Source organism: Amphiura filiformis, chromosome 5 (genome assembly GCF_039555335.1).
Source record: "Amphiura filiformis chromosome 5, Afil_fr2py, whole genome shotgun sequence".
NCBI classification, from domain to species: Eukaryota; Metazoa; Echinodermata; class Ophiuroidea; order Amphilepidida; family Amphiuridae; genus Amphiura; species Amphiura filiformis.
The window spans coordinates 24,499,039-24,526,708 of record NC_092632.1 but is presented as its reverse complement, the minus strand read 5'-3'; the positions used below and the strand labels follow the sequence as shown (position 1 = coordinate 24,526,708).

At 35.9% G+C, this 27,670-nt stretch overlaps 1 protein-coding gene across 1 annotated transcript; it reads right to left on the bottom strand.

Moving 5' to 3' along the window:
- LOC140152078 (crossover junction endonuclease MUS81-like) lies at window positions 1-26,335 on the bottom strand. Its single transcript, XM_072174377.1, has 18 exons — window positions 26,043-26,335; window positions 17,877-18,006; window positions 14,570-14,715; window positions 13,971-14,066; window positions 12,059-12,139; window positions 11,321-11,409; window positions 10,491-10,667; window positions 9,953-10,107; window positions 9,409-9,576; window positions 6,387-6,437; window positions 5,126-5,465; window positions 4,023-4,266; window positions 3,339-3,455; window positions 2,737-2,832; window positions 2,249-2,377; window positions 1,812-1,915; window positions 1,438-1,521; window positions 1-995 (listed from the first exon to the last, which is right to left on the bottom strand). The coding sequence occupies exons 1-18, from the start codon at window positions 26,175-26,177 to the stop codon at window positions 929-931; spliced, it is 2,409 nt and encodes an 802-aa protein (XP_072030478.1). The 5' UTR covers window positions 26,178-26,335; the 3' UTR covers window positions 1-928.
- Between the last annotated feature and the right edge of the window lie 1,335 nt (window positions 26,336-27,670).

The window sequence follows — 27,670 nt, the reverse complement described above, 5'->3', positions numbered from 1 at the left end:
GTTTTTATGAGAAAACAAACTTGACTGTTTTATTATTTCACCGTCTCTAAATGAGTGTAGCAGTGGCTGTACATTTCTCTAAATGCATACTTTGAAGAGCCATAACTTCCTTATGAAATATGCTAAGGTAAAATTGATTTCACCTGTCTGCAGAAAGAACTTAAATTTGAAAAATGGGATCATTTTTGAAGAAAAAAAAATGAGATCACTTTACATACCTATTATATAATTCAAGCTGTTGGACTAAATTTACACTTCCCCTACTTTTGGAATTCCCTTTACAGTTAGCACTGGCAGATTTTTGAAAAGAAAAGTGCCTGACTCCCTAATTTGTAGAACATATAATGGTGTAGGTTATGGTTTATTATGAAATAATATTACATCCATGGACTTGTAATTCTGAATCCTTGTATAAGATTTTCACACTAAATGAAATATAATGAGAAGCATCAAGAAGTTTGAATCAGAAATGTTTGCATCAGGCAAGTAGTGTTGAAACAACCTGGCATTAGGTGAGCATTTCTTGGCATTTATTTAGTGTCATGGATTTCTAATTCTAAATCCCTGTGTAAGTTTTTCACACTTTCTATCAATGAAACACCACAAAAAGTGGCAAGAAGTTACAATCAGAAATGTTTGCACCAGGTAAGTAACTTTGAAACCACCTGACTGAACCATTAGGTGAGCATTTTTTCGGCATTTACGATTTGACATACAATACTATGTGTGTAAACATGTTAAATGCATTGATTGAAACAAAAGAAAACAGACTTTGTTTTCTGGAAAGGCACGAAGCATTAAATGAAAAAGTACGATGGAACTACACAGTTTTGCTTTAACCAAGCATGAGATAACTTGTCCTCATATTAAACTCACTGACCAGGATACCAAGATGACAAATTACTCGGTCACATTATTCAGTAGATTCCTATTTGAGTGCTCCCTCAGTACAGTAGAGCTGGTACACCAGCTTGCTTAATGCTGGTCCAAGGTTCCTGAAAATAAAAACCAATCAACACATTTTATTTTTAACTCTTTAAAAGTTTGCATAAAACATTTAATTTTTCTTCATCAAAATTTCATTTGTTTGAACGTAAACTTTCTGTTAGCTCAATGCTATTTGCTAATATTCATAGGACATTGAGCATGGTCTATTATGTGTAACATGGCAAAACATACAAAATGTCACACTATGTAATACTTTGTGCTAATTCATGTTGCTCTAAGAAAATAGAATATGTAATATTGTTTAAACCTGTTTGACAAAATTAGAACATAATGTTTAGTAAAATAATACTTTTTGGCAATACTTTAGAATAAGTGCAGTCATTCCCAGAAGATTAAGGTTAAGTTTAAGAGTTAAGATTAAAATTAAGGCTAGTGACCACTATTCTTATGTTGCTATCCTTTTGTCAAACAAATATCAACATTTCTTACCTCTGTGTGCTTCCACATTTGAGACGTGCCAGTAACTTTTCCTTGTCCTTTTCCAGGGCACAAGATGCATAGGCATCCAGGAGGCTGAAATGCAAACAGAGAATAAATTTGGCTTATTTCTTTCTCTATTATGAAAGTAACAAATTAATGGTTGCAATTTTGCCAAGTTTTGCTACAATCTTGCTATGCAACAACTGACACTGTTCTTGTACTTATGCTACTAAATGTGGTATGCTGCCAATTATAGCTCACTTTTGAATGACGAACACATCATTGTCAATTAAACCAGTATTGCATTGCAATGAGATGTCACAAGAATTTTTAGCTTACTTTATATGCTTCCTGTTTAAAATGAATAGTTTGTTATGGCCTACCTTGCTGGTGTCTTGTATACATTGGTTATAGCTACAGCCTTCTCAGCAGACAGTCCTGCAAACTGCAACAACTGCTTAGCAAAAGTCTCAAATACTGTGGTCTCCTGCAAATGCAAAGTGAAATACATAATATTGAACAGAAAATACACAATGTAATGCGATTACAGCATGATTTTATTACTTGCTGAATTCTAAACTGCAACAAGAACTCCAAAATAACTTCACAGCGTTGAAGCATAACAACACGCAGTATTAAACGTGCATGATAGGCATATGTAATGAAGTGCGCAATTAGATATTATTATTTCTTCTTTGCGCGGCTTGGTGGTTTCCTTCCGTGGCGACATTTTAAGATAAGCTAGGTTTTATTGTTGAGCAGTATTTCTAGTTTCTCGTATGTTACACATGATACATCAACTTCATAGGCTTGTACATACCTTGTTTTTAATTGAGCAATCATTGAACTCTTTGAAAGTCATCAACTGCTGAACATCACCAGTTAAATTTGTGTCTGCCTTACCCAAGGTGTCCAAGTCATCCTTCTGATAGGCTTCTAAAGTTTTGTTCTGCAACATACAAACAAATATAGAGAGTTCTTAAACACAGATCAGACTATGCTACTGGGGTTTCAGATTAAGCTACTTTTCAAAAAATAAAAAATAAAGAACACCAACTGCCATTAGGAATTACCTGTGTAAAATCCACAGGTCCATTGGGCATGTGTGAATACGTTCATTTTCTATATATCTACCATTCTTGTCATTATATAGATAACAACATGCTAGTTAATGAGGTAAAAGAGTTGATGCACCAGTACAAATACTTAAAAAAGTTGAACACTTGAGTTAGCTGTATTTCAAAATCAAGTTGAGCGAGAATTCAATTATTTATTTGTCACATATGATTATTCATGTATTTAACTTACAGCATAATATGCTTGTAGGTATCTAGTCATGACAGTCAGGTAGGCCACTGATTCTTTCTGATCTCTTGTATTCTTTACAAAGAAACCATTCACAACCTAAACAGATGTTATATAAAAGAGAAAAACAAATAACACATTTATTTGTAGTAATTTCTAGAATAATTTGAATGTTCTAAGGACAGAAACTTTCAAACACAAGTACCAAGTGATATGAGATTCTCTTTGATTAATTGCATTCTTAAAGAAAAAGCAGAAAAAATAGTCACTAGAATCAGAAATTCAAACAGAAACCTTTTTTCATATTTGATAGTTTTGTATTCTTGGAGAACTAAAAAAGAAGCTCTGATATTGCTCTCAGGTTATAGTTCCTGCAGTTCTGGAAACATAAAACATAGAAATGCCACTCCTTATACGTCCCATCCTATATCAAGAACCACAAACCTTAAAATGTGAACAATATGTTGCATTTCCTTGTGCTTTTTTTTAATAAAATGCAACACCCAATTTGGTTGCAAAGTTGTTTTTTAAATCCAGAATAGTATTTTAAATGAACCAAACAAATTAAGTAAACATAATCTCTACCCTGTTTCCTTAACACTTACTTGAGTATTGATGGCTGCCTGTCTCAAAGATGGTGCTGGGATACTCAGATGATCAATGGAGCCAAACTCTTCCACAAGATAAATGGGTTTACGAAGACCACATTGCTTCATACGGAACTAAAAATAAAACATGTACACTAGCTAATACTAGTATGTGGTTGTCAACATTTGGAAATCAAGCTTATGTCTTAGAAAAAGTATGAAAATCATGGAAGTCACAGTGAAGCTAGCTGGTGACCCATTGCTCAACACTGCAAGTGAATATGTATTTCCCACCATATGCATATATGATTTAAAACTATATGAGTGCTCCCATTTTGCCAACATTGTCTGAGTTACCTCCATCCCCTCAGAGCATATACCCTAATAATACTGTACGAAATGGGATACAAATTTACTTTTCAACCAACAAGATGCTATTTTATATCTAGGTCCAATCAGTCATCATTTCACAAGGTAATGCTTAAGAATTGACCTGTCAAATAAAATATGAACCAAGGCCAATCATTAATAGATAACATTATGCTCCTATTCTAATATTACATGGAAACAGAATCATGTTATCGTTTGAGACTACTTTGAAGAAACAACCAACAGTTTTCAAGTGCATCAAATAACATACAACATTAAAACCTGCCAAGGTTACACATATTAAAGTTAAACATTGAATATTATCGTACTTACCTTTTGCTCATGGAATCTCCCATCCATTATACTGCCACACAAATCATCCATTCTCTTCCTCTCTACCACATAATCAAGTACTAATTCTCGGCCTGTAGGCATCTGTAGCATTCCTGGAACTGGAACACGTCTCTCTCTGGCGATCCAAAGGAAATCCCCCACTTGCAATTTGCGGACATCTAGGTTGACACCATTTTTCTGCAGTTCTGGAAGTAGTAGATCTTTACGTGTTGGTTTGTTGCTTCTACAAATGAGGGATAAAGAAATGCATTTAGCACAGTAAATAAAATTATTATACATTGCAGAGGGATTTTAAGGTGCATTTTGTGATCCCACTATGATTCTACCCTGATCACTTTGTTTTAAAGATGACCAGAAAATGTATTATACCAAAATCAGTTGATTCTGTGATGCCTTCTAAATCTTGTCCCTTTTGTAAATCACAGGCTAGTGCATTAATTTCTTTCCTTTCTGGTATACAAAGTTAAAATAAGATAAAATTTTAAAATACCACAAAATGATGATATAAACAGATATGCCAGATTTGTTATGTATGACCTTTTTACTCTAAATTTGTGCAATTTCACTAATGCTTATTGAATTATGCGATGTCTTTACCCTATATTTGGCAACTCAATTTTAGTATTATATTGTATTTTTAATGTATTTTATAGTGTTTTTTAAAATGTGTCTTATAATTATGTACTGTGTAATTTTAGTTCTTTTATTTTGGTGTGTGTATAAGGGACCCCATCCAGTGGGCCTGCGTACCTGTTCGGGATTGCCCTTTTGCACCACACACCGCATTTTGATATTTTGTGCAATAAAGGTATTAAACTAAACTAAACTATCCAGTTCTCAACAACAACAACAAATCTTAACATTCTACAAAGGAAGTATGGTGACACAGCTAGGGTTTAAAAAACAGTCAACTTACAATAAATGTCACTATTCATAGCAATTGATAACCAACTTTTCAACACTTACTACAAAAGACCCAATGCCTGACTGTAGGAAAAATGGTCATGAGCAACATCTATGTGACGTGACCTTTTCTATGATACATCACAGGATAAGTTTGCAGCATATCACCATTTACTTACCCTCCTTTTGTTTCACAATTGTCCACACACAACACAATTTCAAAAGTTCCTGGTCTCATTACATAAATAGGCTTGGGTGGTTCTTTCAACACATTTGAAGTACTGCTGCTAGCTTGCGAATTCATAGTTCCAACTGAAGAGGCCACTGAATGCTGCGAGTCCTCGCTATATTGTGTTCTGACATTTGTGTGTGGGTAGCTACCATTGGAAGGTGCTGCTGCTGGACGGTATGGTTTAGTGTTATCATCATCAAAAGACGAAAGTCTGGATAATGTGTGAGATGAAGATGCTGTGTTGCCTGATGGTGAAGATGAGGAGATAGTACTTGATGATGGATTCACTATATTGTACTTTAATACTTCCTTACATAATACTTCCTTACATAAACTACGGTATCTTAGCATGGGGAAATACTTGTCAAAAATATTTGGAAAAAGATTTTCAAACTTCAAAAAAAGCCCTTAGAATGATATCGAATAGTCACTTTTTAAGTCACTCAGCCCCTATTTTCAAGAATTACAATTTGCTTAATGTTTATGATAGTTATGATCTCGAACTAAGCACTTTCATGTACAAGTATAATACCAATCTGTTACCAAAGGCCTTCAATAGTTATTTCGTTGAGCAGAGGAATCACCTCAGGTATCACACAAGAAACGCTGAAGATTACAAGATCTGTCTTACAAAAACAGAGTTTGCTAACAAAACAATAAGAACCGCCGGACCAAGAAAATGGCATTCGATCGACAGATGCGCCAAAACGCTACATCAGTAAAACTCTTTAGATCCCAAATTAAAACAAACCTTATGGAAATGTACACTTAATACCTCTTAGTTTTGATTTACTTATTTTTATTTTTCTCCTTTTAAAACAAAAAAATCGATTAAAATTAACTGATCTCTTAGCATTTATACTATATTCACAAAATGTCAGCTTTCTTTTATATACGTGAGCATATGTTATGAAATCCTAATTTGTCTTAAACTTATATTCTGCATGTTCTTTATTCATCATTTTTTTTTCCTGCTTAGTTCGTTCTACATGAATGTATGGAAGAGGGTGGGGGATGGGGGGTGTTTGTATGTATGTAATTGTATTTTATTAAACAAATTAAGAAACTTAGGCTAAGGTTAAGGGGGTGCTTGTTCAGGCCTTTTTGGCCTTCTGAGCATCTCCTCATTCAAATGTGTTGTTTTGCTGTTATTGTATTGTTGTATTTTGAATGAAATAAAGATTGATTGATTGATTGATTGATTGGACGACTGGCATAACTTGAGCTGCTTGGAAAACTTGTACTGGTACTGTTATATGCTGCAAAAGGTAAAGTATTAAACTGTGTTATAAATTAAGTGCATAACAATACAGCCATACGTTTATTTATTTTTAGTAGAAAGGTGAATTTATGGTAATATTTATGACTTACTTAACCAAAAGATATTTATTACTCTGGCCCCAAACCCCTATCCCCTGTGTTGGATTGTTTTGCCAGTTACATTTTCTCCCTGACAATTACTGCCCTTTGAAGGGTATAAAATTACAGTTATGCTACAACTTGAAACACTTGAGAAATAGGCCTACATCTTCCATGCCTACAATGGCTTAGCAAATGATTTGGATGATATGAGAAATGATAAAAAAAAAAACCCTTCAATTCAAGCCTATCACAAGGAACAAAATGGATGGAAGAATAAAATCAGATACAAAGGACAGGCAGATTCTATGAGAAAAATTCTAGCTCTGCATAAACCCACTTGATCCTGACCAACACTCCGACAGACTGGTAAACACAGATTCTGGCAAACTTGTGGGTTGTCCATTTGTCAATGTCAACAATGCTCTTCACCTAAACAAGCAACAGCTAGAGATATATATAAGAAGAGTTGTGCTGCTGGTTTCCATTGCACAATACCAAAGATGGTTAATACAATTGTGTTGTCTTGCAAGAATATCACCTTTTGGCACTGAAATCATCTATGCCAGGGCCAAAGCTCTTTCTTCAGTTAAGTTCTCAGTGCCTTGATACTGATAATCATTTGGCTCATGAACTAGCAACTTACCAGGGCTATAACTGTCTGAAGCAGATGGTCATATGCATGAGGGAAAATCAAAGACAAATCTGAGGAATACTCTCAAAGTAGATTCCTCAAGCATGATCATCTTCAAAGATGTGGAAGCAACATTTCTTGATGGTTGAGCTGTGGGTGGTGTCATGGCCAGCAAATGGAATTGTGCAGGATTAGTTGGATCACTTTTGTGGCTACCTCATGGTATCACCACCATTAAAAGGATGTACTTTGATTGATATCAATGCTACGGTACACAGATACAAAGATATCATGAATGACTTAATTGGCATTTAAAATGCTAACAAGATGTGACACTTTTGCTCTTTACATTAGCATCAGTAAAGGCACTACCCTTGAAATACTACAGAGCAAGGGATATCCAATAAACTGGTTGGTGACACTACAGTGCCTCTGTCTCCAAGTCAGGCCACATAATTATAGGTCAATAAATGCGTATCACTTGTTAGGAGTGAAATTGTACAAAAGAATGCACGCGTACTGAGATGTTGATGCGTCTAATGCACAAGCCCCGAAGGGGCGAGTGCATTAGACGCATTCTGGGCAAACATTTTGGTACAATTTCTCGAGCAACAAGTGATACGCATTTATTAATCTATTTCATACACAAGAATAAAATCCCGTTATTTTCGAATTTTTTTTATAACAAAATTGTCACTAAAAATGTTGGAAAATGCAAGCAAATATAAATGCATCCACCCACAAGAAAAATGGACGCGTCCAAAAGCACTGCGTGTACTACGTGGAGTGCGCGCCCATGCAATTATACAATATTTATGCACAGCAAGTAATTTACTAACGTGTGCTCTGATTGATTCTCACTATCTAGGAGTGTATGAATTTATATTTGTGTATTATGGGCATGCAGCCTCAGTGTCAAAGTTTGGCAGCAGATGGACTTAAAAAAATATGAACTACCAAAGTAGTCGGAGTGTGGCACTGTCACCTAGGTTGTGCATGCTGCCACCCTGTAGCTTGTGCACACCTTCAACTCCAACAAATTGCAGCTCTACCCAACATGGTATCTCACTGGTTCTATGTACCATCCCAAATAACATTCCTCTTGCCCCAAAGCCTTGTTGAAAACAACACAATGGCCTTGTAGAGGTGCTAACAGCATTTGCTTGAACTGCAAAAATTGCCACAAATGTCACTTTTTGAATGTTTTACTAGAATGCATTTCAATGGGTTTATTTTAGTAGTCTATTGATTAGGATCGAACATTACCACTGATCCTTAATGCCATTTTCATTGGAATATTGGAGGTACTATTTCCCCCTTTCCCTTTTCACAAGCAATATAAAAAGTCACATACAAGTTTGTCTCCTTCAGATTAATTCTATAGAGGAGCCACAAATTCATAGTGTTTCACAGTAATAACTGTGCATGAAGCAAGATGTGTGTATACCTGATGAAATAATCATTTTAATGTACCATACCAGCCCATGTTTAGTGTGTACACCATCGTGATCATGATCACCAACTAGCAATGGAACTATGAACATTTCTAAAATTGACTATAAACTAAATTCCTGAATTGTTAGGAGAGTGCACAGTATAACAATATGGAGGTGCAATGTAGCACAGAAGAATTGAGAACACAAGTGATTCTACACAAAGCAAAATAGGGCCTCCAGGCTCTGCAGGTCAAAAGCTTGCTACAGCCAAACCCACATCAATCACAGCACAATCATACCGCTTCTTACAACAAAAAAACTTGTAACAAAGACTGCTATAAGCACTCTTATTTTCCAAGATCATTACTAGATTGGAATAAACTAACCACCTCAAAAGTCCAAGAAGCTATAAAACTTTGAAGCAACCTTAGACAAGATTAAAACATCTCTTGTGCACAGCAATTCTTACACACTTGGTTCCAGTGAGGAGCGTTGTGTAGTGTCAACCATAGATACAGTTATGAGCCGGGCATTAAACGTACACGATCATGAAAGTAGAACTTATCAACAATCACAGTTATCACACTGATTGAATAATCAACAACCATGAAAACAAGATGTTTTGTTTGTTTATTTCTTCTTTACCCTGGGTCAATATTCAAAGGGAAATTATTTATGTATCCCTCTGGTTGAGCAATTGGTCATCAAGCATGTAGATTGAACATTGGATCTTCTACCCGCTTGATGATCATCATCTTGTACCCGGAACTCTAAAGAATAAGGGAAGTTTATTTTAGTTACCTTGTGGTTTGGTAGGCACTGGACAAAATTCTTCAGCATCATCATTGTGAATGTATGCATAGACCTGACCATTGCTAGTAGACTTGGAAGTATCCAGTTTGTATCTCAGCACGGACTGCACCAATGCTTGACGCTGACATTTGATTAAGAAACCTATTGACAACACATCTGTGAACAGAAATGGACAATATAAATAGTGTTTTTTGTCACATGAAGACAAAGCTAATTCATCATACCCAGCTAACATCACTAATATTATTATTTATTGATTGTATTAGGCAGAAGTACTATACAGTAAAATGATGGGGTGAAAAAGCAACTTGTAGGAACTGTGTGACACACACCATCCCATGCTTAACAAATGCAAAACTTTCCATGATTGAACAAGGTTGGTTCACTTGGCAACACGACAATATTCTCAATTTTAGTGTCAAACCTTTTTTGTTTGAATTTGTAGATGAGGTGCCAATTTAAGTAAATGGGGATTTCCGTTACCCACCCTGTACACAAAATGGAAGCCAACATAGTTAGTGTTATTTCTTACCATCAATTAAAACAGCTGCAGCATCCTTGGAATGTACCTCATGTCCCCTATCATCTATGTACCAGTATTCCAGTCTGTCAGGAGGTTTGGATATAGTATGGGGAGCTGTAGGTCTAGAATCGGGAGCAATAGAAATGCTAGGCAGCGGAGGAACCCTGAAATACAATGTTCCATGTCATTAGTAAATAGTTTTATTAGAATAAAGCAACACACACTCACATTAATTATCAGGTACAATAAAATTATTATCTAGAATGTCAACATTCTGCCAAAAAAAAAAAGAAATTTCAAAAAATTATAGAGTCTGTAGCTTGTGCACACTAAAAACTTTAGTCCTTGTTTTTGGTTTGTTGAGGAAAAGCAAACAATGTTTAACTAGGCCAAAAAAAATTGTTTGCTTGCCCTCCAGTGGGAATTTTATAGGCCTCTATAGGCCTGTAGGCAATTAACATTGGTCATATGAAAAAAAATTGTTTTTTGGCCATATACTAATGTATATTGCGTATAGCTCAAACACATCACTAAAGCTTTCAAATACCTGTTTGATGATTGGCTAGGTCTGGTGTATGTATCACTGTCCGATCCAGATGATCCACCAATGGCAGTAGTTCTACCATTAATATGTGGTGGGGATGTTGACTGGTTAAGTTGGTTCTGTGCTTCCACTGTCTCAAGCTTATGAGCCAATTCACAACCAGCTTCAGTGATGATGTATCTGTAGATAAATATACTCAAAACATTTTAATATGCATTTAATACATTTTCGACTAGGGTGAGGAAAAGGCACAGTTGCTCTAGCCTTGTCAGATCTCAAATGGTTTGCCAATTTTAAATTCCCCATGTAAAAGACAACTTAGATGGAAAAGAGTCAGTTTTATTATCACATTACAACTGCTAATATCACATGACATCTAAAATGCAACTGTTTTTTGAAACACAGATATTAAAATCAAAGTTTTGATAGTATACCATTTTTTGTAAATAACAGTTACCAAATTTCTACCACTACAATATAGGTGCTATACATACAAACCTTTTAGAAGCATATTATTGTTTTATTTCAGGCCTTTGCTGAATGAATAGCGATGTAACAGAATCATAATGTTATTGGTTCGATGCTGGGAAGGTAACAAGACTTGCTGTGGAGGAGGTGTAGCGATCCCCTATAGCAACATTACATGGATGAGTCTGGCCCAATCACTGACGAAAGAGAGATGGGCACTCCAATCACTGTTTATACAGGATCGTCTCCTTTACCTTTTTTAGAATACAATATGATGGATTTCCTGTCCTATATGTCCATCATATACAGAGTGATCTAATCAGTGTTATGGTTTTCATTTATAGTTAACCTGGACATAAACTTACTTTGCTGGACTGCCCTCCTTTGTGATGTAATTCTTTGAAATAAGATTACCCATTGATGACCATGCGGTGTAATGGGAGCCAGGTTCAGGCTGAAAAAAATGAAAGAATTATGTTATTAGCTTTGGGCATTCTGAGGAAGAACATGTGCAATTTGAGTAGCAAATTTATGCTGCAAATACTAGTAGGCTAATAAAACAGTGAAAGCATAACTCTTGCCTGTTGAAAGTCTGTTATTCAAATGCAAGTATCCCAACATAGTTCACATTTTGCTTTACCAGATTATACTATAAGAGTAGCCCTATTTTACAGAGACGCAACATATCCATATATCCTGAAAATTTTATCTGGTCCTTGGTTTCTGGCACTCCCAAGTGCTTATTATGCCAAAATCTAAATTTCTGGCAATGTCCTGAAAAGTAACATCTCTGATGTTTTACTTAATAACACACACACCTTTATGTGTGATCAAATTGATCACAGGTCTTTTTAAAATGAACCATATTGAGAGTATTATAGTTTTCGGTAAGATTTTTCAGCAGTCTGCCGATTTGGTGTTGTTTAGATGTAAATACAGTTCAAGTGGAATTATTGAATCATGTCATCATCACACCTGCACTTCATCCGCCGATCACGTAGCATCGTGTGACCTTGTTCTTTTTTCCAAGATAATCAGGTAGAGCAGTCAGACACTGCTAAAGGACCTTGCCAAATACTATACACAAATCTCTTTGTACTTACCAGGGTAAATGACTTCTCACTCAGTGGCTGAGCCTCCCTCTGTAGTTCAACTTTGGTCATGTAACCTCTGCTGCCAGGTTTCTACATTGAAATACAATGTCAGAGATTCCATTTCACATGAACAAAAAAATGACTAGACTTAGCTGTGGTCTAAGACCACGAACACAGCCGTGTTGTGACCCCTTAATGACCTTTGACCCCAAAATATATGAAAACCCCATAGACATTGGCTAATGTCAATGCACATTTGCACGTGACATCACTACGCCATGTTATTTGTGGCAGAAGGGGCACTTTGAAGGTTTTTCGTCTCAGACCGGAAGTGACCCCTTAATGACCTTTGACCCAAAATAAAATTACCACATATACATTGGGTAACCACAATTCATATGAACATACCGTTACTGTCCTTTGTTTTTCTTAGCTAATAAAATTTTTTGAAGGTATTTCGTTCTATACCGGATGTGACCCTTTAATGACCTTTGACACCAAATCTGTGTACACCCCATACACACTGGGTAACATCAATGCATGTGTGCAAGTGGCGTCACTGTCCTACGTAATTTGTGGAAGAAGATGCATTTTATAAGTATATCTTTTTATACCGGAAGTGACCCCTTAATGACCTTTGACCCCAAATTAAAAAATACCACATATACACTGGGCAACCACAAGTTATGTGTGCATATACCGTAACTGTTCTATGTTTTTCTTAGATAATAAAATTTTTTGAAGATATTTCGTTTTATACCTGAAGTGACCCCTTAATGACCTTTGACCCCAAATCTGTGTACACCCCATAGACACTAGGTAATTACAATACATATGTGCGAGTGGCGTCACTGTCATACGTAATTTGTGGGAGAAGATGCATTTTAAAGTTATTTCGTTTTTATACCGGAAGTGACCCCTTAATGACCTTCGACTCCATATAAAAAAATATCACATATACACTGGGTTACTGCAACTCATATGTGAACATACCGTTACTGGCCTGTTTTGTTTAGCTAATAAATATTTTTGAAGGTATTTCGTTTTATACCGGAAGTGACCCCTTAATGACCTTTGACCCCAAATCTGTGTACACCACATAGACACTGGCAGCGTTAAAGAAATTTTGGTTGTCCGGTTGCACGAGACAACTAAAAAAGTCGCCGGACAACCAAAAATACTGATTCGGTTGTCCGCCGGACAACCATAAATCTAGCCAAAAGTCAAATTTGTAGGCCTACGGACAACCAAAAACTTAGACGGACAACCAGAAATTGTAATCTGGTTGGACAACCATTCATTTTTCCTAAATTCGAACACTGGACACTGGGTAATATCAATGCATGTGTGCTAGTGGCGTCGCTGTCCTACGTAAGTTGTGGGAGAAGATGCATTTTTAGTTGAAATCACATTTTTGACCCCTATGTGACCTTTGACCCCATGAGTTTCATGTAACATGTAGGGGCACGGTCAATGATTATTGTGATTAAGTTAGGTCAAAATCGATGTAAGCATGTGAGTGCTAGAGCAAATGTAAAATTGACAGAAGAAAGAAGAAGAAGAAAGAACCTGTAAGAAAAAAGACACAGCCGTGACTGACGTCACAGCTGTGTAATAAACTGTGATTATATCAAGGACTCTGCTGATATGCAGGTTTAACTGTAGCTCTTCTGCAAATATTTCTCAACCTGCTTGGGAAAAGAAATCATGTCCTGTTGGAGACTGATCTGACATAACAGGTGCATGTCCATGGACTTGCAAAAAAACCACGAAAAATATATGTCTATTCTGGGCAAATTTGAGCCAAATTGCACTTTTAAAGCTCTTCTTGAGGACACTGGCAGAACATTCTCCAGCTCTTCACATCATTTTAAAGACCAATCCATGACTAATCATAATAATAATTTCAAAAAATACTTACAATATGATTCCTATAGAGAGTCAGAATAATTGCATAGGGTCCTGATCTGTACACAGGCACATATTCTCTTGGTGTGCGCTTTGCTGCCTTACGTTTCTGTGAAGCGAATAGCATTGACAGAGTGTTGGATGTTAAGTTTTTACCCCTGGAATTGATCTGAATGGTGATATGTGTCGAAAAAGTAATGTTATATTCAATAATAATAAATTACACTACTACTAATAGAAAATGCAAGAGCCCCAAGTGCTAAGAAAAAAATTACATAACACGAAATGATTAGTCCTACAAAACATAAAATTTACAGAGTTTTGCATTAATTAACATTAGTTGAATGTAAATAAGCATTATCATTAAATGTCAACAAATATTAAATATTAATGAAGTTTTCTGGTCTACAACCCCCCCCCCCCCACACACACACACACTTTTTAGATTCTTGAGCGAACTGTCAAAAACAAAAATTTATTGAAATTGAGACACACACCCCTAGAATAAAAAATTAGCCCCTTGTAATGTGTTGACATACAAAAAACTGAATAAAATACCCCTTCAGCGAAATGCTAAAAAGAAAACCCTGGCAACACCCACACAATACTAACCGGTTTCTCTTTCACTGTTTCATCTTGAGGTGGCGGGGGTGGGATGGTAGGCATTCCATCATCTATTATATTTGGCAGACCACCAAGGCTTGGAAGGGGTGGATCATTTTCCCCATAAAATGAAGCCATAGGATCTGGAAGTTCACCTGGTGCAAAAAAATATGTATGAAAACTTAGGTCAAAATTATTTGGCTTACGAATGTTAAAGTTTTTTATTCCTTTTTTTTTTTAATTAAAACCCAAATTTTACAAGATGCCCTGACTTACCGTATTCGTCCGAGTATAGTCCCACGTTCGAGTATAATCCCACCCCCCATTTTTCGAAAAATTTCAGAAATTGTAACAAAAATACTCTATTAATGATTTCAAAATGCATTGAATTTGAATGCATTTTGAAATCATTAATAGAGTATGACATGAAAACAAAGTATCAATTTTCATATTAAAAATACAAAATATCTTGAAATTTTTTAAATTTTTTTAGGTGAACCATGAATGATCCTAGCATCTAGGTCTAGGTCCAGGGACACTCAAAACCGGAAAAAATAAACTTTAAAAATGTTTTTTTTTTTTGTTTTTTTTTAAATTGAGTATAATCCCACCCCCAATTGTGAAAATTTTTCACATAAAAAACGGGTGGGACTATACTCGGACCAATACGGTAATTCCATCATGAGCAGTGTCTGATTCGCTAAATGCTATGACAGAGTGGTCCTAAATTTAAGTACATGGGCTAGGACTCTAGAAAAATTAGATCTTGGCCTGATTTGATAAATCAATCAGTTTAATCTGTAATATTATAATGTAAAGATTGGAAACACTAAAGTTACAATAATTATTATTGTTTGGGCTTCCCCATCAAATTATAGTGTATTGACGAGTCAAGGTACATAACACCTAAAAGTTCATATAATAATATGCAAAACTTGATAAACATGATAAAAAGGAAAAGTAGACCTGTTGTAAAAATTGATAGCACTGACTGACTCCAAATATATTGCGTTGTATTTGCTTCATCATTGCATACATTCTAACTAGAGCGATAACCGCACCATAGCTGAACCATGTGGCTTCGGCAGTATATTGTGGTAGGCCTATACCACTGTCACCCGGAGGTATGACAGCCCGAGCGGTGGTAATGAAAGAGGAGAAGTAAAGAATATAAAATGAACTAGAGGAACTGTGCCCTTTGCAAGGGCACGAGGTACCGTAAGTTAGGCGGATGACTGTGACGATCTGATCAAGCAGCAATACTGTGCAGGATAGGCCTAGTATTAATTTTAATCAGACTGTTTCATTAATTGCCGTTTTAATATAGGCCTACCTTGATCGTGAGAAGCTGGCATTTTGAAAACTTGACTTTTGACCTCTGTATGACCCCTTAATGAATTTTAAAATATTTAAAACATGTTAAGAATGTCATAAGGATCATTGCATTTAAATTCCAGCTCAATTGAAGCATTTTGAAAACATGACCTTTGACCCCTTTATTGCCCTTTAATGACCTTAAATGAATTTTAAAATATTTTCAACATGTTTAGAATGTCATACGGATCATTGCGTTTAAATTTCAGCTCAATCGGAGTATTTTTGAAAAACGTGACCTTTGACCCCTTTATGACCTCTTAAGGACCTTAAATGAATCTTAAAATATTTTTTTAATGTTTAGAATGTCATAAGGATCATTGCATTAAAATTGCAGCTCAATTGGAGCACTTTGAAAACCTTGACCTTTGACCCCTTTATGACCCCCTTAATGACCTTTAATAAATTTTTAAATGTTTTAAACATGTTTAGAATGTCACAAGGATCATTGCATTTAAATTTAAGCTCAATCGGAGCATTTTCAGTTAAAATGACCTTTTTTGACCCCTGTGACCCCTGGATGACCTCCGACGTTTGGAAATATTTTTATCACATTCTTTATGTTTTCCTCTTTCTTATGATACCACTCATGGGGTCATACCTTCGTCAACATTTAGAGATATGTCCATTTCAGACCAAATGGTTAGTTAGTAAGCTAGTAAGCTAGTAAGTAAGCTAGTAACATACACTCTTATAGGCTGATACCATTTCATGGTTCAGCAAGCACAATGGGTACAGGAGTATGCACCAGTTTCGATGCAGAATCATACTCGGCAGTCCACGCTTTTTAATGCGTGCCGGTTCGAAATTCTGAAAATTGGTAAAAGCGTGGAGGTTTAAACTTTTGGGTAAAAAGCGTGGAATGGTATAAAGCGTGGGAATAAAATAAAAAGCGTGGGCTTGTTTCAGCTTACAGTATATTTTTATTGAATGTTAAAACAATCATAATTCCAAGAAAAATCGCCAAACCTGTGCAAGATAAAATTCCATTTGATGCAGGCAGCGCCTGTTTACGTGAGTCCAGACCAGCGCAATGTGCACAATATCCTCCCCGGAAGCCCTTCCGTGATATGCAAATGTCGGATTTTTTCCATGACGTGTTACGATGTGTTGTAGTTAATTCTTTACATCGATCGTACGTATGAGTGAAGTCATTAGTCATGCATAATTGATTGAGCGAAGAAGGGTCATGAATCAGTTCATGACAAGAACAACATTTGGACGCCAAAAAAGTACAGTTATACATTAAAATGTTTATTGTACAGTACAGTAGTAGCTTTTCACATAAAATTTGCATTGTTCACATAATGTATCAACTTCATGGAGAGAAAAACATCGGACTTCCGAAATTTTTTGGAAGGCAAGTGCTGCTCCGAATTCAAAAATGCAGCTCAGTTTGAGAAAATATTTAAAAAGATGAGGCATCTGGAAATAAAATAGAGCCTTGTGCCACTTTTGGCAAAGATGTCTGAGATTTAGAGAAAAATTTAGCTTAAAAGGCACTTGAAATAGGGAGGCTCTGGAATGGAAAAAGAAATTGATGGGGAGTCTCCAGAATAGAAGAAGAGCTTGACAAAGAGGGTCTTAAGTCAGTTGAAGACGGCACTTACCAGTGCAGACCGCAAGGTATATGGAGCCCGCCCCCTGGTTGTTCCTAATACCAATTTATATAATTTTTAAGAAATATCAAATGAATAAGGAAGGAAAATCTTAATTGCCTACATGTAGGTGAAACATGCTCAGATCTAATTGATATTTCAGCACATTTGTACTATGTACCCTCAAGAAAAATTCTCTGTGAATTAGGCTAAATAATTGTATGTGTACAGTATACACGACACGTATAACCACATGTACACTCAAAATCAAAAAAATAAATTTGCATGCAGTATGGGTCATAATATACTTCAAGCATGTCATAATATTTTTAAATTCAACTTACCATGTTCAGCTATATAATTCTCTAGCTTTTTGTCCAACATCTTGCATATTTTGTCACCAAAGTTGTCTAGAATTTTGGCTTCTTTCCCTGATTTAAGTGGTAGCGGATAGCATTTCAATGAGCGTAATGCCTGTAACAAAGAAACCATTTTTATAGGCATGGGAAAAAAATGTTACCGGTACTGTAAAGCGTGATATATTCGCAGAATAATTTTTTTGGGGAGCAGTTTTGCCATTTCTCGGGTAATTTCGTGCCCTGGTACCCGGCGCATTTTTCGGGCGGGTAACCGAGTACCTGAAATTTCGGTTTTGTAGTGTCCCTGGTTGACCTAACAAAACAAACAAACAAAATTTGCACGATGTTTTGTGTTTTTAATATGAAAATTGATACTTTGTTTTCATGTCATACTCTATTAAGGGGGTACTACACCCCAGCCAATTTTTGCTGAACCATGAAATGGTATCAGCCTATATTAGTGTATGTTACTTACTTGCTTACTTACTTACTTCCTTACCAACCATTTGGTCTGAAATGGACATATCTTTAAATGCCACGAAGGTATGAACCCCCAAGTGGTGTCAAATGAAAGAGGAAGGAGTAAAGAATGTAATAAAAATATTTCCTAACATCTGAGGTCATCCAAGGGATCACAGGGGTCAAAAAAGGTCATTTTAACCGAAATGCTCCAATTGAGCTGAAATTTATATGCAATGATCCTTATGACATTCTAAACATGTTTAAAATATTTTAAAATTCAGTTAAGGTCATTAAGGGGTCAATAAAGGGGTCAAAGGTCAAGTTTTCAAAATGGTCCAATTAAGCTGAAATTTAAATGCAATGATCCTTATGACATTCTAAACATGTTTACAATGTTATAAAATTCATTAAAGGTCATTCAGGGGTCATAGGTCAAGTTTTCAAAAATGCTCCAATTGAGCTGAAATTTAAATGCAAAGATCCTTATGACATTCTAAACATGTTTAAAATAATTTAATATTCATTTAAGGTCATTAAGGGGTCATAAAGGGGTCAAAGGTGAAGTTTCCAAAAATGCTCCAATTGAACTGATATTTAAATGCAATGATCCTTATGACATTCTAAACATGTTTAAATATTTTAAAATTCATTAAAGGTCATTGAGGGTGATCCATGTACCACAATATACTGCCAAAGCCCATGGTTCAGCTATGGTGCGGTAACCGCTCTAGTTTGCTTATTTTTGCGTTTTTCTCAAAAATTATAGCACATTGGTGACAAGTAAGATATGTATATTACAGGGACAAGGACTACAACTACTGCACTGAAAATTCAGCAACTCAAGGCAAGTAGTTATTGATTTATTGATCAAATATTGGTTTTCCCTCATTTTTGACTTAACTCCACAACTGCTGTCTGTGCTGAAATAAAATTTCCAGTGTAGCAGTTGTAGTCCTTGCCCCTACATGTATAATATACATATATCTTACTTGTCACCAGTGTTCGATTTACCACCTGCATACCTGCACCAGTGCATGTAACATTCCCTCTGTGCATGCAGCTTTTCACTACCTGCCTGCACGCGTGCATGTACGATTTTAGCGCTAGCGATATGACAAGGCAATATATACAAAAGTAAACAAGCAGTCAGTCCGATTTGGAAAAACCCAATCTATTTTTAGCGCAACATCCTGACTTCATTAGAAGGGCTGGCGCAAATCGCGCAATTGACAATTCCCGATACCCCTATCACGTGAGAACTGTCACTTTTTTTCATTGACTTCCCTAGTCTCCTACACAGCCAGTTTGCGTTGGTCTGATACTTGTCGGTCCTAACGAACATTCGAGATAGCCACATACAGTCTGGTCCGAGACTATGACTTCCCTTAGAGGGGCTAGCGTAATGTGGCGTCATCCACCAATTCGATACCCTCGCACATGTAGAAGCTGTCATTTTCATTTCATTGAAAAAAAGAACCGGAAGTTAAACCGTGGGAAATATTTGTCTACGTATATATGGAAAATAATCATAATAATGTCCAGCAAAAAAGGAAAAAACACAAAAAACACTTGCATCATTCTGGAAATCGTGCACCTCGTCGGCGACTAGTTCTAGAACAGATGAAGCCACAGCATCCAGTGTTTTGGCTAAGAAATCGGCGAGTGATCGGCATAAAAATGACAATGACAGTGGAGCCGGGAATATTATTACAAGCTTAACTGACAATGATCGTGATTCAGACAACAATGTGATTTTATGTTTGCTTTAATTTTGGTGCATGCACACTTTTTGCTGTGCATGTAGAAATTTTGGGCTACATGCACCAGTGCAGGTAGGAAAAAATTTGTAAATCGGCCACTGCTTGTCACCAATGCTCTATAATTTGTGAGAAAAATGCAAAAATAGGCACAAAATTGGGCAGGGGTGTAGTACCCCCTTAAAGTAATGATATCAAAATGCATTGAATTTGAATGCATTTTGAATGCATCATTAGATTTAGAGTATGACATGAATACAAATTATCAACGTTTACTTCCATTTTCAGAGCGTCAAGCCGATCAATCGATACAAACTGCCGAGGCAAAAACGATGTCGCTTGACACATGAATGCATCAACCAATCATTTCCAATGCGCGCGCCAGTTTTCAAAAATGCATAATTTGTGCTTGAATTTTCTCCCAAAAAAGTTTGCAATATATTTAAAAATATATTTTTTTTTAATTTACTTTTTTTTCTTCTTTAATTTCTTGCATTTTTTGCGACGGCATATTTTCTATATTTTTTCGACATGAAATTGTGTTGCAGATCATTAAAACTTCAACTTTTTGGAAAATGAGTACGGTACTTGAAAAATGGTTATTTTGTGAAAATTGATATGACCCAAAATGTGCAAATTTCTGCGCTTTTTATGCATAGCACATTTTCCCTGTCCTTACCCATAGATATACCAAAATTGCTGAAAAGGTACACAAAACCGTGTCATATCCCCGTATACCTTCAACCAGGCTGAACTCCCCCCCCCCCCCCACCACCACCCGTTGTACAACTTCTACAAGTACTGGGGGTACCCAAAAATCCACAGCAGAGTGAGCAGATGGGCTATTTCATTATAAATGACAACATTGAGTCCCAAAAGGGGTCAAAATTCAAACTCATTTATTTCATGCAAATTCATTATCATTTCAAAGTTCAGATGGTGTGTCAATAATTCTCAAAATATTAGAGCGTCAAACCCTCAGGAACCATTAAAAAAATTAAATTGAATTGTTGCTGTGTAAAACATAGCTGCCGTCTGGAGGGGACATTTTTTTAAACAATTTAATACACAACTTTGAAAGAGTATATGTAACCAACATTGGGTTCATACTTATTCATATTTAGTCTGTAATAATTGTTGTATGTTCCTTTACACTTCAGTGTCTTAAATATGCCAGTTTCAATATAAAACAATTAGTAAATTGATACTAATCCAGATAAATGGTGCAAAATTACTACATATTTTAAGGATAAACTTTATCTTCACATGAAAAATTCATGAAATAGTCATTTTGTCCTGCCCAATAGCTACACTGATGCATAAGTGAGTATTCTGCGTCAATCTGTTGTACTAGTCATGGAAAACCTAAAATAAAAGACCCTCCTGTGTCATTTGTTCTGGATAGGACACATTTTTTAACACATAATAAAGCATACTTTAACTTTAGAAATAGCTGCATCAATATTATTGCATCAATATTATTGCATAAAAGATCCCCAGCATTTAAAATCCACTACAAACAGGGTTAATATTCTGGTTAAATTAGGAATATTGCAATTTTAGCTAACCGTTCAATGCAGAATAATATCATATGTGTTCTCAACAACTGGACAATAATTTGAACACTAAAGTGGTTTGTAAGCATAATTTGCAATAAAATGCAAAAATTTCTTGTGGGTTTGGCTCTTTGAAATTTTTATTTTTTAGTTTGTTTACCAATTCATGGAAATGACATAATTGTGCTGGAGAGGACATTTGTTAAATTGCAAACAGAATCGTGGATACAGGCAAGGCTTTAGCTAGAGACCCGTCCGGCCGTCATTTGGACGCCCTGTCACGAAAATGGACGGCCTAGGACGGCCTACGAAAAAAAAAAAAAAAAAAAAAAAAAAAATTTTTTTTTTTTTTTTTGTTATTTTTTCCGGTTTTGTAGTGTCCCCGGACCTAGACCTAAATGCTAGGATCACTCATGGTTGACCTTAAAAAAAAAAAAATTTGCATGATGTTTTGTGTTTTAATATGAAAATTGATAGTTTGTATTCATGTCATACTCTATCAATGATATCAAAATGCATTCAAATTCAATGCATTTTGATATCATTAATATAGTATGACATGAATACAAACTATCAATTTTCATATTAAAAACACAAAACATCATGCAATTTTTTTTTTTTTTTTTAGGTCAACCATGAATGATCCTAGCATTTAGGTCTAGGTCCAGGAACACTACAAAACCAAAAAAAAAAATAACTTTTTTTTCTTGAATTTCGGGTATCCGGGCATGGAATTTCCGCCCGGGTACTAGGCTACCCAGGCGGGACTCGAATTCACAGGAACCAGTCCCTACCTTAGTAAGTCAAGAAAAGTAAGTTTTGAATGGTATTGATGCAAATTGCTTTAATACAAATAGTTGGATTTTTATGTCCAAAAAGCCTCTCCTGGGCCCTTCAAATTGCTAAAATCCCGGAGCTTTGGGGCTCTGCCCCTGATCCCCCGCCAGGGGGCCTAAAGCGCCCCTGGACCCCGGCCGGTGGGCCTTCACGTTAAACCGCTCACTTCGCCGCTCACTTCGCTTTACTTTTTGTACTTTGGACACCCTACTTTCAAATCCTGGCTAATGCCTTGGATACAGGCTTGCAAAAATGCAACAAATACCAAATCATGTGCCACCTTGGTAGAAGGAAGACCACTCTTCCTCTACAAATTTCACATTCTATGATATAATCCTTCTTATTTCAACAATTAGTAATTAACTTCAGTTCTGGAGAGGACAAATTTTAACGCTGAACTGTGGTATCAAGAACAAGTGGTCTACTGTATGTAAAATAAATGAATTCCTCAATCAGTGCCCTGTCCCATCAATTGGTAATATAACACAGATTATACAGGTAGGGTAAGGGTTTATATTTCCTCTTTAATGTTAACAAAAATGGAGGCATGAATTGGAGAGGACACTCATTTTTTTATTTAACGCAAAATGCCAATTTTGCAAGAATCTACGGAATGTTAACATTTTTGCACCAATTTTCACCATTCAACTTGCATGATGTTCCACACATATCATATTTTCATTGCAACAAGCACATTGCCATAGAATGTACCTAATTTTTCAAAGAATTAATTCAGAATACATGGGCAAAATGAAATGGGACTCCAAAATTGGGTTAAAAATGTACCTTTTGGCAATTTTTTATAAAAAAAATAGACAGAATTCTGTAAAAATGCTCATGTAGCTTGTAGTTTGTGGCATACTTAGAATTAAGTTAATAACACTGCATTATCACCCTAATTATATCAACCAGATATGATAAAAGCCATTTTTGTGAACGTGTCATTTATAATGAAATAGCCCAGATTACAAAAAATGTATACCATTTTTGCCCAGGATTGTTTCAATCAATAAATAAAAAGTGGATACAATTTTTATGTGAGTCACAGACTTACAGTGTCATTGTGCATGTGTCAATGAGTGTAATTTTTTTAAAACAAGTTGAATTGACATTTAAGTTATAAGTTTATATGAAAATATTTTTTTAATTTTAAAATTTTGAAATGGAATGTTTTAAAGCTAGAAAGGTGGACAAGCACACTTCATCTGTCCATGCTAAATGCTTGTACAATGTTCTTCAGTATGATGGCATATTCAGACATGCCAACTTTGAAATCCAGATTTCCGTACTCAGAAGAACAAAAATCCGTATTTTGCACCCTAAAACCGTATTTTTTAAAAATGTACCTTTTGCATACCTGCCAACGCCAGAAACCCCAAAAGTAGAACACATAATTGCGAGGGAGCACTTATGCGACCGAGCACGTAACAGCCGGGGTCCAGGGGCCCACCTTACGAATTTGCAATCAAATTTGGCAATACCAAAGAACCATTCCATCAAAGTAATAAATCAATCCAGAAAGATGCTTCCTTTACGAGTTATCACTCATTGAAAGTGCTACTTTGCTATACCGGTACCGTACTTAACATGGAAAGCGACTATCTTAAAGTCGTCGTATTTACTTAAATTACATGACTGATCAAGCTGATTTTTGGATATATGTGATGCAAAGTTAAAAATTATTTATTAAAAGATTTGGTGACCTCAGTCGACCTTTGACCTTGTATGTGACCTTTGACCTCACGAAAATGGATAAAGTATGTAGACCAAACAAATTGATATAATTATTTCTGGAAACATTGTGTTTTGTTACTTCTAATGTTGTTAGAAGCATGCTTTGTTAAAACTTTCAAGTTCAGAAAATCATTGATCATCATCATCATCTGAATCATCATCATCATCATTATAGTATCAGTCTAGGTAGGCCTAACATCGGGTTTTGCTCATGTTTTCAAAAAAAAATTAAATAGTTTAATGCCAATGTCAATTAGAAGATGGTGGGTATAGCAGTTGTTTATGCATGGTTAAAGAAAAATATTAAAAATATTTTATTTTAGAAAACAAAGTCGGAAAGCATCTTGCAGACCTAAATAGTTACACTGCTACACATGCTATGTCTTCTGGAGGTATTTAAAATACCTCCAGAAGACATAGCATGTGTAGCAGTTGGATGAAGAATTGAACTGCTTAATAAAAATATTAATATGCATAAAAAATCCGTGAGTCAGGAGAAAATTATTTCGGAAACCATCTTGTAGGCCTATATATATTTCTTTAATGTGCATATGTACATCATGCGAAAGTCGGAAGTAAAAGGAGGTCGGAAACCTTCTTGTAGGTTTATTCTTTTGCACCAATAGAGCTAAATAGTTAACTAAATACCTTCAGAAGACATACATTGTAGCATTAGGTGGTTAATAAAAATATTAATGTGCATGAAAAATCTGCAAGTCAGAAGAAAATTATTTCGGAAACCATCTGTAGGCCTATTAATTATTTCTTTAATGTGCATGCATGGTGCGAAAGTCGGAAGTAAAAGGAGGTTGGAAACCTTCTTGTATGCTTATTCTTTTGCACCAAAAGAGCTAAATATAGTTAACTATAGTGAGATTCCAATTGAATGAACGCAGCTTTTAATAGCGTGACGAATTTGTGCGTACACTGCGTGATGTACGCCAGCGTGTGCGACTGTGCGTGAGTAACGCGAAAGTGAATCCAACCGTGCCAACGCACTCATGATTGGTTAGCATTGTATCCAAGGTCGTATGCGTTATGCGTTGTAGTTTGAAATACGCGATATACGATCGCGGCTGGATCGAGTGCAGCTGTTGAAAGCTGCGTTCATTCAATTGGAATGCTTACTATAAATACCTTCAGAAGACATAGCATTAGGTGGTTAATAAAAAATATTAATGTGCATGAAAAAAATCTGCAAGTCAGAAGAAAATTATTTCGAAAAACATCTTGTAGGCCTATATTAAATAATAATTTTTTAATGTGCATGCATCATCGAAAGTCGAGAGAAAAACGATGTAGGCAACCACTTTAACAGACCAAGAAAGTGGTCAAATGATATCAGTAATTCAGTCGGTAGTCAAATCTTGCAGCTGATGTTTATCTTTTTAAGACGCAACATTTTATTATTTTGGTCAAAATTCTGGAATTCCGTATTTTTTGGGGGTGACCGTACTACCGTATTTTTCACGTTTTACCGTACAAAATACGGTGATACCGTACTAATTGGCATGTCTGCATACATGCATATTGAATTCCAAGCAAATTTATATATTTTCCAACCATAATTAACCTATCTTTACCCATTAATTAACCGCTGTTTATAATTAACCGGTTAATTAAGAACACTAGCGAGAAGCGTTTAATCGCAATCGCTCGGCGATTGAGTATAAATTCAGCTTTACGCATTGCACGCAGTACATTCATTTTAGCTAAATTTAGTACAGAGTATGTCCATGAATTAATCCAGTATATGTCATGAAAACACATGTACATTTTTAAAGCCCCATTAATTTTAAGCTTACCTTTCCATAAGCATATTGAGTTTTTATGCCCTTGTCTGCGGCTTCATCTCTCCATTCTGTCAACCATTGGACAAATAAAGGGTTTGGGCAGGTGTCAAGTTTCTTTTTGCGTTTGACTTTTGGGGCAGAAGCCATAATTTCTTGGCAATAACTTCACCTGATCTGATCTGAATGAACGAAAACGGCGCTCGCCCTTTCAATCTGAATTTATACTATATCGCTGAGCGATAAGCGATTAGTTTTTAGCCAATGAGGTAGCGCAATTTTTGTTGCGTTGGAAAAAGCTCGCTGTCTCAACGTTCAAATTACCAATCGCTCATCGCTGCTAGCGATGGCATATGAATATAGTTTACTTAAGCCGACTGCATGATGGGATATTATTTATCATCTGGAGATTTTTTACCGAAGGAGTGTGGTCTCAGAAAGAAAGCTTTGCTTTATCTTAGAAAATGAGCGCAGATATGGATAACAATCCTACAGTAGCTCGCGACTCATCTCAAGAAGATCTGAGGTAAGATGAGAATAAAATTTAATGTCATGTTGTGCTTTAAAAATGAAAATAATCGGTGGTTGGCAACGTAAACAAAATTGGTTCCAAATTCGGCAGTTTAATAATTATGTAGGTAACCCAGGCAAACCTTAGTTAACACATTTGCTGGTCAGCCAAATTCGCCGACAATGTCAATGCATTTTTACATAGAAATTTAAAACTTGTGCCCGAAGAAAGAAACCTACATAAATATGTTTTCTATACTTCACTTGACCCAAATATATAATTTTTATGGTGATAAGTCACCCGCACATGGAATTTCAGAGGGATTTTGATAGCAGTTCCATTAAAAAAGCTGCTATCGCCATGAGACTAAGATCTAGAAACACCCCGAAATGCCGCTTTTGGGGAATTTTGCTAGATGAATCTTTTTGATGAAAGTCAGGCTTTGACAAGATGTAACTTTGCTACGGAAAGTGCTATGAAAAAAAGGTTTTCAGTTTTGGCTTTGTTTACTCAAGGGCTTTAATTTGATATATAAAATGATGCAGTTTGATGGCAAATTTGAATTCACCTAGGATACCTAAATTATGGTTCTTGAGATACTGCACAACACGGATCGGTTGATATTCGCATGCTGGAGCTGGATGGATCTGGTACAATATTCCCAACGCTCTTAAAGAGCCAAGCGAGAAGTATGATGTGCGAAAGGGTATCTTGTCCTTTTGCTGCTTCCGTATGTGCTATTGCTGCTTCAGTGACGTGACAGTGCTTCTTTAAAATCTTTTTGTTTATTACCCAGGGGCAGTTCCAATAATTGAAACACACGGCTCCGACCGGGAGTTCCAACAGGTGCTGTGTATGTGTTGTATGTGTTTAATGTGCATTCACATACACATTTAACCGGGACTTAGCCGTCAGTACGAAGAAATTGTTGCTCCAAAAATGATTGCAAATTACACATTTGTAATTATTTTTCACCACAAAATATGATATGAAAACACTGGTGAGCAATGTATGAATTTACTATACCTCATAAATATTTATTAGGTAATCCAGACATCTTATTGGTTAATAACGCCAGCGTCCGAGTACGGTATTTTGACTACTTCCCGCGCCTGTGCAATTACGCGCACGC